The 10,414-nt window shown below is 53.1% G+C and overlaps 1 protein-coding gene across 1 annotated transcript; it reads left to right on the top strand.

Moving 5' to 3' along the window:
- The first annotated feature begins 236 nt into the window (after nucleotides 1–236).
- On the top strand, nucleotides 237–2,719 carry KIAA1161 (KIAA1161 ortholog). The gene has a single exon (XM_008070921.2). It carries the CDS (start codon nucleotides 289–291, stop codon nucleotides 2,434–2,436), a length of 2,148 nt encoding a protein of 715 aa, XP_008069112.1. The 5' UTR covers nucleotides 237–288; the 3' UTR covers nucleotides 2,437–2,719.
- Nucleotides 2,720–10,414: the final 7,695 nt, after the last annotated feature.

Below are 10,414 nucleotides of genomic sequence, written 5' to 3' on the forward strand. Positions count from 1 at the left end.
TGCCCATTCCCTTATGCAGAGTCCCAATTTGGGCAAGCACCGGGGTCCATAAGAAAGAGTAGGTAAAGGGTCAGATTGTCCTGGTAAGAGTCTAACTTTTGCCATTCGCCGAGCCCTTAGGTTCCATTGTACACCTTCCCAAAGTATAGATCTCCTCTATAGCGCTCTAAATGGAAAGACCATGGAATGAGAAAGCTCAGTTCCATTTCTCTCTCTCCCCCTTTCAGAACAGAACCAGATGAGCTTGATCAGGTGGCCCCACTGCCGGCTCTTCTCAGCTGGGGACTGATGTCCCAGAACCCTCCGGAGAAGGGCCAGGCCTGCCCCCGCCGCCGCCACCCTGGTTGCCCCTCAGGCCGTCAGAGTTCCGAGGCAGGCGCCGTAGCCGCGATGTACACGTTCCTGCCCGACAACTTCTCGCCTGCCAAGCCCAAGCCGTCCAAAGAGCTGAAGCCGCTGCTGGGCTCCGCGGTGCTGGGGCTACTGCTGGTGCTGGCGGCGGTCGTGGCCTGGTGCTACTACAGCGTCTCCCTGCGCAAGGCGGAACGGCTCCGCGCGGAGCTGCTGGACCTCAACCGCGGCGGCTTCTCCATCCGCAACCAGAAGGGTGAGCAGGTCTTCCGCCTGGCCTTCCGTTCCGGCGCGCTGGACCTCGACTCCTGCAGCCGCGAGGGCGCCCTGCTTGGCTGCTCGCGCACGGCCGATGGGCGCCCGCTGCACTTCTTCATCCAGACCGTGCGGCCCAAGGACACGGTCATGTGCTACCGCGTGCGCTGGGAGGAGGCGGCGCCGGGACGCGCCGTGGAGCACGCCATGTTCCTGGGCGACGCGGCGGCGCACTGGTATGGCGGCGCCGAGATGAGGACTCAACACTGGCCCATCCGCCTGGACGGCCAGCAGGAGCCGCAGCCCTTCGTCACCAGCGACGTCTACTCCTCCGACGCCGCGTTCGGGGGCATCCTGGAACGCTACTGGCTCTCTTCGCGCGCGGCCGCCATCAAAGTCAACGACTCGGTGCCCTTCCATCTGGGCTGGAACGGCACGGAGCGCTCCCTGCGGCTGCAGGCGCGCTACCACGACACGCCCTACAAGCCCCCCGCCGGCCGCACGGCGGCGCTAGAGCTGAGCTACCGCGTGTGCGTGGGCTCCGACGTCACCTCCATCCACAAGTACATGGTGCGGCGCTACTTCAACAAGCCGTCACGGGTGCCAGCGCCCGAGGCCTTCCGAGACCCCATTTGGTCCACGTGGGCGCTGTACGGGCGCGCCGTGGACCAGGACAAGGTGCTGCGTTTCGCCCAGGAGATCCGCCAGCACCGCTTCAACAGCAGCCACCTGGAAGTCGACGACATGTACACGCCCGCCTACGGCGACTTCGACTTCGACGAGGTCAAGTTCCCCAACGCCAGCGACATGTTCCGCCGCCTGCGGGAGGCCGGCTTCCGCGTCACGCTCTGGGTGCACCCGTTCGTCAACTACAACTCATCGCGCTTCGGCGAGGGCGTGGAGCGCGAGCTGTTCGTGCGGGAGCCCACGGGCCGGCTGCCCGCGCTGGTGCGCTGGTGGAACGGCATCGGCGCGGTGCTGGACTTCACGCGCCCGGAGGCCCGCGACTGGTTCCAGGGACACCTGCGGCGGCTGCGCTCCCGCTACTCCGTGGCCTCGTTCAAGTTCGACGCGGGTGAGGTCAGCTACCTGCCGCGGGACTTCAGCACCTACAGGCCGCTGCCCGACCCCAGCGTGTGGAGCCGGCGCTACACGGAGATGGCGCTGCCCTTCTTCTCGCTGGCGGAGGTCCGCGTGGGCTACCAGTCGCAGAACATCTCGTGCTTCTTCCGCCTCGTGGATCGCGACTCGGTGTGGGGCTACGACCTGGGGCTGCGCTCGCTCATCCCCGCCGTGCTCACCGTCAGCATGCTGGGTTACCCGTTCATCTTGCCAGACATGGTGGGCGGCAACTCGGCGCCCGAGCGCACGGCGGGCGGCGGCGGTGTGCCCGAGCGCGAGCTCTACATTCGCTGGCTGGAGGTGGCCGCCTTCATGCCGGCCATGCAGTTCTCCGTCCCGCCCTGGCGATACGACGCGGAAGTGGTGGCCGTCGCGCACAGGTTCGCCGCCCTGCGGGCCTCGCTCGTGGCGCCGCTGTTGCTGGAGCTGGCCGGTGAGGTCACCGACACGGGTGACCCCATCGTGCGCCCCCTTTGGTGGATTGCGCCCGGCGACGAGACGGCTCACCGCATCGACTCGCAGTTCCTCATAGGGGACACGCTGCTGGTGGCTCCGGTGCTGGAGCCAGGCAAGCAAGAGCGCGACGTCTACCTGCCCGCCGGCAAGTGGCGCAGCTACAAGGGTGAGCTTTTCGACAAGACGCCGGTGCTGCTCACTGATTACCCGGTCGACCTGGACGAGGTCGCCTACTTTACCTGGGCGTCCTGAGCCAGTCCAGGACCCTGCAGCCGCACAGCCTCCAGCCCTCATGCAGACCTTTAACCCTTCATCACACCCGCATCGCGTGCCCCCAGGAAGTCCCCATCTCTGTACCGCTGCTCGTTAAGTGGGCGCTGACTTAAATGCGCTGAGCCAGCTGCTGTGGGTGGGGCCTGGGGAGGGGGCAGTGAAGCAAACTCCCGCTTTAACGCACAATCCTAACCGCTCTCTCCCCTCCACACTCACTCCAGGCTGCAGAACCCTCTTTCCTGGGGTGGGGACCAGAGAGCACAGAGGAAAAGGGTCAGCTCTCTTCCTGTTACACATGGTTGGGTTTTAAAAGCACAAAGAGAAACCTCTCCCTCCATCCTGGCCTTCGTGGCCAACTTTGTCCTTCTGAGGTGGGGGCTTGGTTTTCTTTAAGGTCCCCAAATAGCCCCCACCGCACTTGTATCATGTTAGTGTTGGAATCCAGGTCCTGAGTTCCCAGCACTGGCCTCAACTGTGGCCGATTTGGTCCCACTCCAGCTGGGGAAAAGGGATAGAGGTGTTTGGCCAACTGACAGGGAGGTAAGAGGTCCCCTCCCAGGGAACAGGAGGACTGGGCTCAGCACGGTCATCATCCATGTCCCCTTTTGGTGAAGAGACTCCTAACACTGCACTAACCCTTCTGTGTACGTATGTGGGCTCAGCCCTGGGCCAGATGTGCCTGATGGGAACAGACATGCAGGGCCATACAGGCCAGACTTGGTGCCTTAACTCAAGAGTGTGTGTGTGTGTGTGTGTGTGTGTGTGTGTGTGTACATGTGTACGTGAGAGAGAGAGAGACACCATGGTGGTCCCTGATTTACAGAATGCCTGTGTGGTCCCTGATTTACAGAATGCCTGTGACATCTCAGAGGCTGGATAAGCCTGGAGAGAGGGGGTATGGAGCAAATTTGAGGTTCTGATTGCTGAGCCAGCCTCCTCCCAGGTGGTTTCCCTGGGACTCTGGTAGGAAATAAATAGCCCTTTCAAGATTCCTCAGCTGTCTCATTCCCTGCACATGTGGCAGGGGTGTGGCCTAGAAGGGAGTGATGTTCTAATTCTGGTGTTGTGTGCTGAACACAGGTTCCACACATACACAACACCTACCAATACACAGACAGGGTAGAGTCTTTCATCTTAGCCATTTTCTCTTTCTAAGAAGAGCAACCTCAGCTAGAGTGAGTTGAGTTTTTTGTTTTGTTTTGTTTTTCTTTTTTTCGGGCTTTGCAGCTGAATCTGGAGAAGAGTGACTTGCCAGAGACAGGAAACAGGATAGACTCAACTTCTCTTAACAACTCTGACGCAGAACCTGTACTCCACCCCCTAGAGGATGCATCCCTTTGTCCACTTCTTTACCCCCTTAATTTTCTCAGTGTGGAAAATTCCCAATGAAAGACTTGGGCCCTCACAAATGCATATCCCAAGTGCAGATTCTATCACTTATCTACCAACTGTGTTACCTTGAACAAGCTGCTTAACCTTGCTGAGCCTTGGTTTCCTCATATGTAAAATGGTGATAATAATGCCTACCTCCCTGATTGTTGTGTGAATTGTAAGTACAGAAGTATGTAAAGTGCCTGGCACAAAGTAGGTGCTCAATAAAAGTTGTTATTATAATACTATTTCTTGTTTTCCTTAAAAACAAGAAGTCTTCCAGACCCCAGTTCTCAGCCCCAATGGCTTTCTCTGAGCCTGTCTGTGACAACCCCTCCCCAGCCCTTTACACGTAGCACCCAGATGAGCTCCAAGTTTGTGACCCAAAGGATACTGCAGTCCAGAAGAAAGGTAAAAGGAGAGATACCTGAAGGTGGGATATCAGGAGAGTATCAGGATATCAGGATATCCTGGGTTCTGGGGAGATGGAGAATGAGCAGTTTCTCTCTTTCTTGTCAAGAGTGTCTACCAGCCGGGCTCGGTGGCTCAGCCTATAATCTCAGCACTTTGGGAGGTTGAGGTGAGTGGATTGCCTGAGCCCGCGGGTTCGAGACCCGCCTGGGCAACTTGGCAAGACTTCATCTCTACAATAAAATTTAAAAAAATTAGCCGACATGGTAGTGCACGCCTGGAGTTCCAGCTACTTGGAAGGCTGAGGTGGAAGGGTCGCCGGAGCCCAGCAGGTCGAGGCTGCAGTGGCGGCCACTGCACTCTGGTCTGGGTGACAGAGTGAGACTCCAACTCAAAAAAAAAAAAAAAAAAGAGTGTCTACCATTTGCCAACTGATACCCACTGATGAGTCTCCCCAGGCATTGGTGCCCAACCATGTGCTATGGAGTCAGTGTAGAAGGAAGACAGCCAGCTGGGCCCTGGAAAGTTCCTTAAATGTCTAGAGAGCATGAGCTACAGTTGAATGGCCCTCCAGCTTTCTATACAACCTGACCTAATCTTGATTTCTTCATTTTTATTATTTTTTGCCGAGTCAGCGTCATGTATGTTGCCCAGGCTGGTCTTGAACTCCTGGCCTCAAATGATCCTCCTGCCTTGGCCTCCCAAAGGGTTGGGATTATAGGCATGAGCCACTAATGTCTTCATTTTTAAACTGGAATGTCAAGATTCATTGTGTTGTCTAAAAAGCACTTATGCAAAGACTGGCAAAAAGTTAGTAAATAGTAACACCTACTAACTCTTATGATATACAAGAATCAAAGAGAGGAAAGCTCTAGTTAGAACCTGTGTTATTCAATATGGTAGCCACTAGCCACATGTGGGTTCTTACATTTAATTTTTCTTTTCTTTTTTTTTGAGTTGGAGTCTCACTCTGTTGCTCATACTGGAGTGCAGTGGTCGCTCCCGGCCACCGCAGCCTTGCCTGCTGGGCTCCGGTGATCCTTCTGCCTCAGCCTTCCGAGTAGCTGGAACTACAGGCGTGCGCTACCACACCTGGCTAATTTTTTGATTTATTGTAGAGATGAGGTCTCACCAAGTTGCCCAGGTAGGTCTCAAACCCACGGGCTCAGGCAATCTGCTCACCTTGGTCTCCCAAAGCACTGGGATTACAGGCTGAGCCACCGAGCCCGGCCTTAATTTTTCAAGTAATTAAAATTGCAATAAAATATTCAGTTCTTTAGACACACTAGCCATAGTTCAACTGTTTAAAAAGCCATATTTGACCAGTGGCTAGCATATTGAACAGTGCAAACCATAGAACATTTCCATAGTTGCAGAAAATTCTATTGGAGAGCCCTGGACCAAGCAGTGTGTGCTGTCTGAGATGGCATGGTGAAGAAGAAATAATCTGTGAGGGATTCTGAGAAGGAGGAGAACCCTTCAGAAGGGCATTGAAGGCAGGCAGGGGTGTCTTACAGGCTAGATGGGGAGAAAACACACAGCACACCCTGTCGGGCAACATTCCAGCAAGCTGGCCCTTGGCTTGGGATCTGGTTTCTAGTCTAGTCTCTGCCATTGACCCTATTAATCACAAAAGCCCAGATGAACAAACAAGCTCTAAAGGGGAGGGCATTGGCCTCAGCTCACACAGAAAATTAGTAATCAAAGCTGGTCTAGCACCTTGGTTTTCTGTTTCCAGAGGCCTAGACCTAGAAACCAGACCCAGCATTTACCCACCTTTCAACAGCATGGCCTATCCCCAGCCCGAATACATCTAAAGATAGGAGCTAGCTGAAATGTGCATTATTGAAGCCATCACCCAACCTAATTCTAAGCCAAGATGTGTTTCCCCTTACTTCAATAACACTGAAAGAAAAAAAAAAGAGGGATATAAGAAATAGGGAGCAGCTGGGCTCGGTGGCCCAGCCTGTAATCCCGCGCCTTTGGGAGGCTGAGGTGAGTGGATTGCCTGAGCCCGCAGGTTCAAGACCCACCTGGGCAGCGAGACCTCATCTCTACAATAAATCAAAGGATCAGCCGGGCATGGTAGCGCATGCCTGTAATTCCGGCTACTTGGAAGACTGAGGCAGAAGGATCGCCGGAGCCCAGCAAGTCGAGGCTGCGGTGGCCGGGAGCGGCCACTGCCCTCCAGTATGGGTGACAGAGTGAGACTCCAACTCAAAAAAGAAAGAAAAAAAAAGAAACAGGGAGCAAGCACTGAAATGTCAGGATCCATGAGGAAGAGCTGAGTCTTGGAGCTGGGGAGCGGGAAAGGAACTGGGCTGGACCCTACCTGTATCCCTATTGCCCAGGGTGTCAGGAACTCTGGCCCCTTCCAGTCTTGTCCAGTCCCCTATCCTGCCAGCACCTCTTGTGTATTTCAAACTTCTCTCTCTCTCTCTCTCTCTCTGGATCTGGATCTGGCAGGCCTAACCCTCCTCCATGGAGCTTCCAGCAGCCTTGTCATGGCCAGAATTCCTCACTGGTGTTTCCTGTACTCCTCTGGTAGCGGGGTGCTGTGCAAGAACAGGGAACGCCTTTCTCCAGAAGTAATGGAAAGGGGCTGAGTGGCCACTGCAGGAAATCTAGAACTGGGGCCTATGTTCCCATTCAGTGACTGTGTTCATGAGAGTCTGCCTCAGTTTCCTTTCTGACACCACATAAATGGGCTGAACCCTAGCCAAGACATCTCTCTGAGCCCAAGATGCAGGTTTTCTCGGAGAGATTTTTTTTTTTTTTTTTTTTGCGTTGGAGTCTCACTCTGTCGCCCAGGCTGGAGTGCAGTGGCCGCTCCCGGCCACCGCAGCCTCGACCTGCTGGGCTCCGGCGATCCTTCCGCCTCAGCCTTCCAAGTAGCTGGAACTACTTACACATGCCACCATGCCCAACTAGCTTTTGTGATTTATTGTAGAGACAAGGTCTCACCAAGTTGCCCAGGCTGGTCTCGAACCCTGGGCTCAGGCAATCCTCTTGCCTCGGCCTCCCAAAGTGCTGGGATTACAGGCTGAGCCGCCGTGCCCGACCTCTGGGAGAGTTTTTTTTATCCATGTTAACCCAGATCTGGGTAAGTGTCTCTGACCCTGGATCTGGCGTTGGCCTGAGCCCCAGCAGCCTTGTCATGGCCAGAATTCCTCTGGCTCCAGCGCAGGTCTTCTGCTGGTTCTCCTTACCAAGCATTATGGTCCCTTCTCCCATCCCCTGGCTACTACACCACATCAGAATGCCTCCGTTCTAGCCTGGGTCACTGTAGTGATCTCATAACTCTTTCTGCTCTTAGACTCTCAATCCAATCCATATAGCAGCCAAGAAAATCTTTCTGAAATTCAAACATATCATTTAGGAAAAAAATCTAAGCTCTGGTGTACAAGACTTGGATCCTTCTCGCAGCTCTGTATCTGTTTCTGTGAGGGAAACACACACACATACACACTTTTTTTAAAAAATCAGGGTCTCGCTGGGCTCAGTGGCTCAGTCTGTAATCCCACGCCTTTGGGAGGCTGAGGTGAGTGGATTGCCTGAGACCGCGGGTTCGAGACCCGCCTGGGCAGGTGAGACCTCATCTCTACAATAAATCAAAAATTAGCCGGGCGTGGTAGCACGTGCCTATAGTTCCAGCTACTTGGAAGGCTGAGGTGGAAGGATCGCCGGAACCCACAGGCAAGGCTGCGGTAGCCGGGAGCGACCACTGCACTCCAGTCTGGGCGACAGAGTGAGACTCCAACTCAAAAAAAAAAAATCAGGGTCTCACTCTGTCACCAAGACGGAGTGCAGTGGCACAATCACAGCTCACCATAGCCTCGACCTCCTAGGCTCAGGTGATTCTTCCGTCTCAGCCTTCTGAGTAGCTGGGACTATAAACACACACCACCAGGACTGGCTAAATTGTCTTGCTATGTTGCCTAGACTGGTCTTGAGCTCCAGGGCTCAAGCAATCCACCTGCCTTTGTCTCCCAAAGTGCTGGGATTACAGGCATGAGCCACCGCACCCAGCCCACACATGCAATTTTTGAAAAGCATTTGAAGAAATACAGCCTTATGTTCTGGGAACAGCTGTACAACCACCTCTGCCAGGAGGGGTCTGTCTGAACTCAGCCTTGAAGAAAAATGCAGTGGCAACTGGGTGGTTTCCTTTCCTACCATTGTTTGACTCAGTGGGGCTTCTGCTGACCTCCTACCTTCTCCAGCTCCCAAAGAACAGCCTGTTTTTTATCTTAAGTCTGGTCATTTACTTCATCATACCCCAGGATCTTTCCAGCAGCATGAAAGGAAGGGAGAATACTTGGTCTTATGTGGCAAGTCCCGAGTTTGGCTCCAGGTGAGGTTGAGGGAGGTATGGGAAAAAACAGAGGAGATCCCATTCCTGGGAACTCTCAGTCTAGAGAACAGGAAAAGGTTGTGCTTCTTGTGCTCTGTATTCTTGTGCTGTTTCTCCCTCCCAGATCTCCTTTCCCCTCCCCAGGGAGTCTAGTTGAAAACCTATTACACAATCCTGAGCAGGTGCTTGGGGGGAGGGGAAGGGGAGGAGATTGGAAGTCGACTTGGGATTGGGGGAAAGGTAAAGAGCAGGTCTACCTGGACACAGCCTCAAGAGGGCAGCAGCAGGGAGCTGGCACCACCCTTCTAGAAAAGAAAAGAAAGGACAGAAGCTGGATGGATAGAGAGGTCAGCCTCAACTCCCCAAACATGGGGGCTTTGCCTGGGGTCCCATATCTGCACAGGAATTTCAACTGAAATGCTACCATTATAACTACTCTTGTAACTTCATTTCGTTGGGTTTTCAATTCAGAAAAAAAGTGCTATCTGTGGAGGTGTAAGTCATTGTTTTTGAAGGTGAAGAGGGCATTTTGCTTTCTTTGAGCCTCTATTAAATGCCCTAGGTGGGGGAAACTTAAGACTACCCTGGAGGGGATAAGTTCATTAGAGGTGACTTCACCCCAGGTGACGGAGTCTCTTTGTTGGGGGAAACGGATGAGTGGTTTATTTATTTATTTATTTATTTATTTATTTATTTATTTAATTTAAGTTGGAGTCTCACTCTGTCGCCCAGGCTGGAGTGCAGCGCCATGCTCACAGGCTAGAGTGCAGTTGCATGATCATGAAGGAGAAATTGAGGTCTCAGCCCCACATCTCTGTCCCTTCATAGGTAAAACCACATCCAAAAACAAGGAATTGATCCACCCACCTTCACTGCCTCCCATGATATTTACCCAGTTGCTTTCCCCATCACCCTCCAGAGCCCACCCCACAGGGGCCAGAAGAGGTGGATAATTCCTTGCACATTCATGTCTATGCCTGAGCCATTACAAGAGTTATTGGCCACTTTCTAAATCTTTCAGACCTTGGGGGCCAGAACCTAGTTGAATTCGAGCTCTTTGAAGTAAGAGTTCTAGGCATAGTCTGCTATGCCTAGAACTCTTGCTTCCTCTTCCCTCCCCAGGGCCCACAACTGGCCTCTCAATTGTGCTATGCTTGAATTCTACTCTTAACTATACTACACCTCCAGGCATAACTACTCTGTTTTTGTTTTTGTTTTTTTGAGTTGGAGTCTCACTCTGTCACCCAGACTGGAGTGCAGTGGCCGCTCCTGGCCACCGCAGCCTCAAACCGCTGGGCTCCAGCGATCCTTCTGCCTCAGCCTTCCAAGTAACTGGAACTAGAGGTGCGTGCTACCACGCCCAGTTAATTTTTTTATTTATTGTAGAGATGTCTCACCAAGTTGCCCACGTGGGTCACGAACCCACAGGTTCAGGCAATTCATTCACCTTGACCTCCCAAGGGATGGGATTACAGGCTGAGCCACCGAACCCGGCACTGCTCTGGATCCTTAGTTGAGTCCTAATCCTGACCACTGGTGACTCTGTCTGGGCCCTGAATCCTCTAGCCCTGGCACAGAAGCCAGACTAGGACTTTATGGCCCCTGTTCAAGGGCAGAGAAACTTTGAGTCTATGTTAAAATGTGGTTCTACTAAGTTATGCTTTTTGTATAAGCTTTTTAAAAAATCAAAAGCACAAAATAAATTACTATTAAAAAGTGATATACAACCAATAATAAACAAACAGAAACCCAAATAAAAAGCACAATTCCATTTACAATAGCCACAAAAAAATGAAATATCTTGGCATCTTCCTAACCAGA

The sequence above is a fragment of the Carlito syrichta genome, unplaced genomic scaffold, assembly GCF_000164805.1.
Source record: "Carlito syrichta isolate Samal-C Ts95f unplaced genomic scaffold, Tarsius_syrichta-2.0.1 Scaffold112228, whole genome shotgun sequence".
Taxonomy (NCBI): domain Eukaryota; kingdom Metazoa; phylum Chordata; class Mammalia; order Primates; family Tarsiidae; genus Carlito; species Carlito syrichta.

Bases quoted from the DNA above. Each gene is read 5' to 3' on its own strand.
- KIAA1161 (XM_008070921.2), top strand. From the start codon at position 289: ATGTCCCAGAACCCTCCGGAGAAGGGCCAGGCCTGCCCCCGCCGCCGC.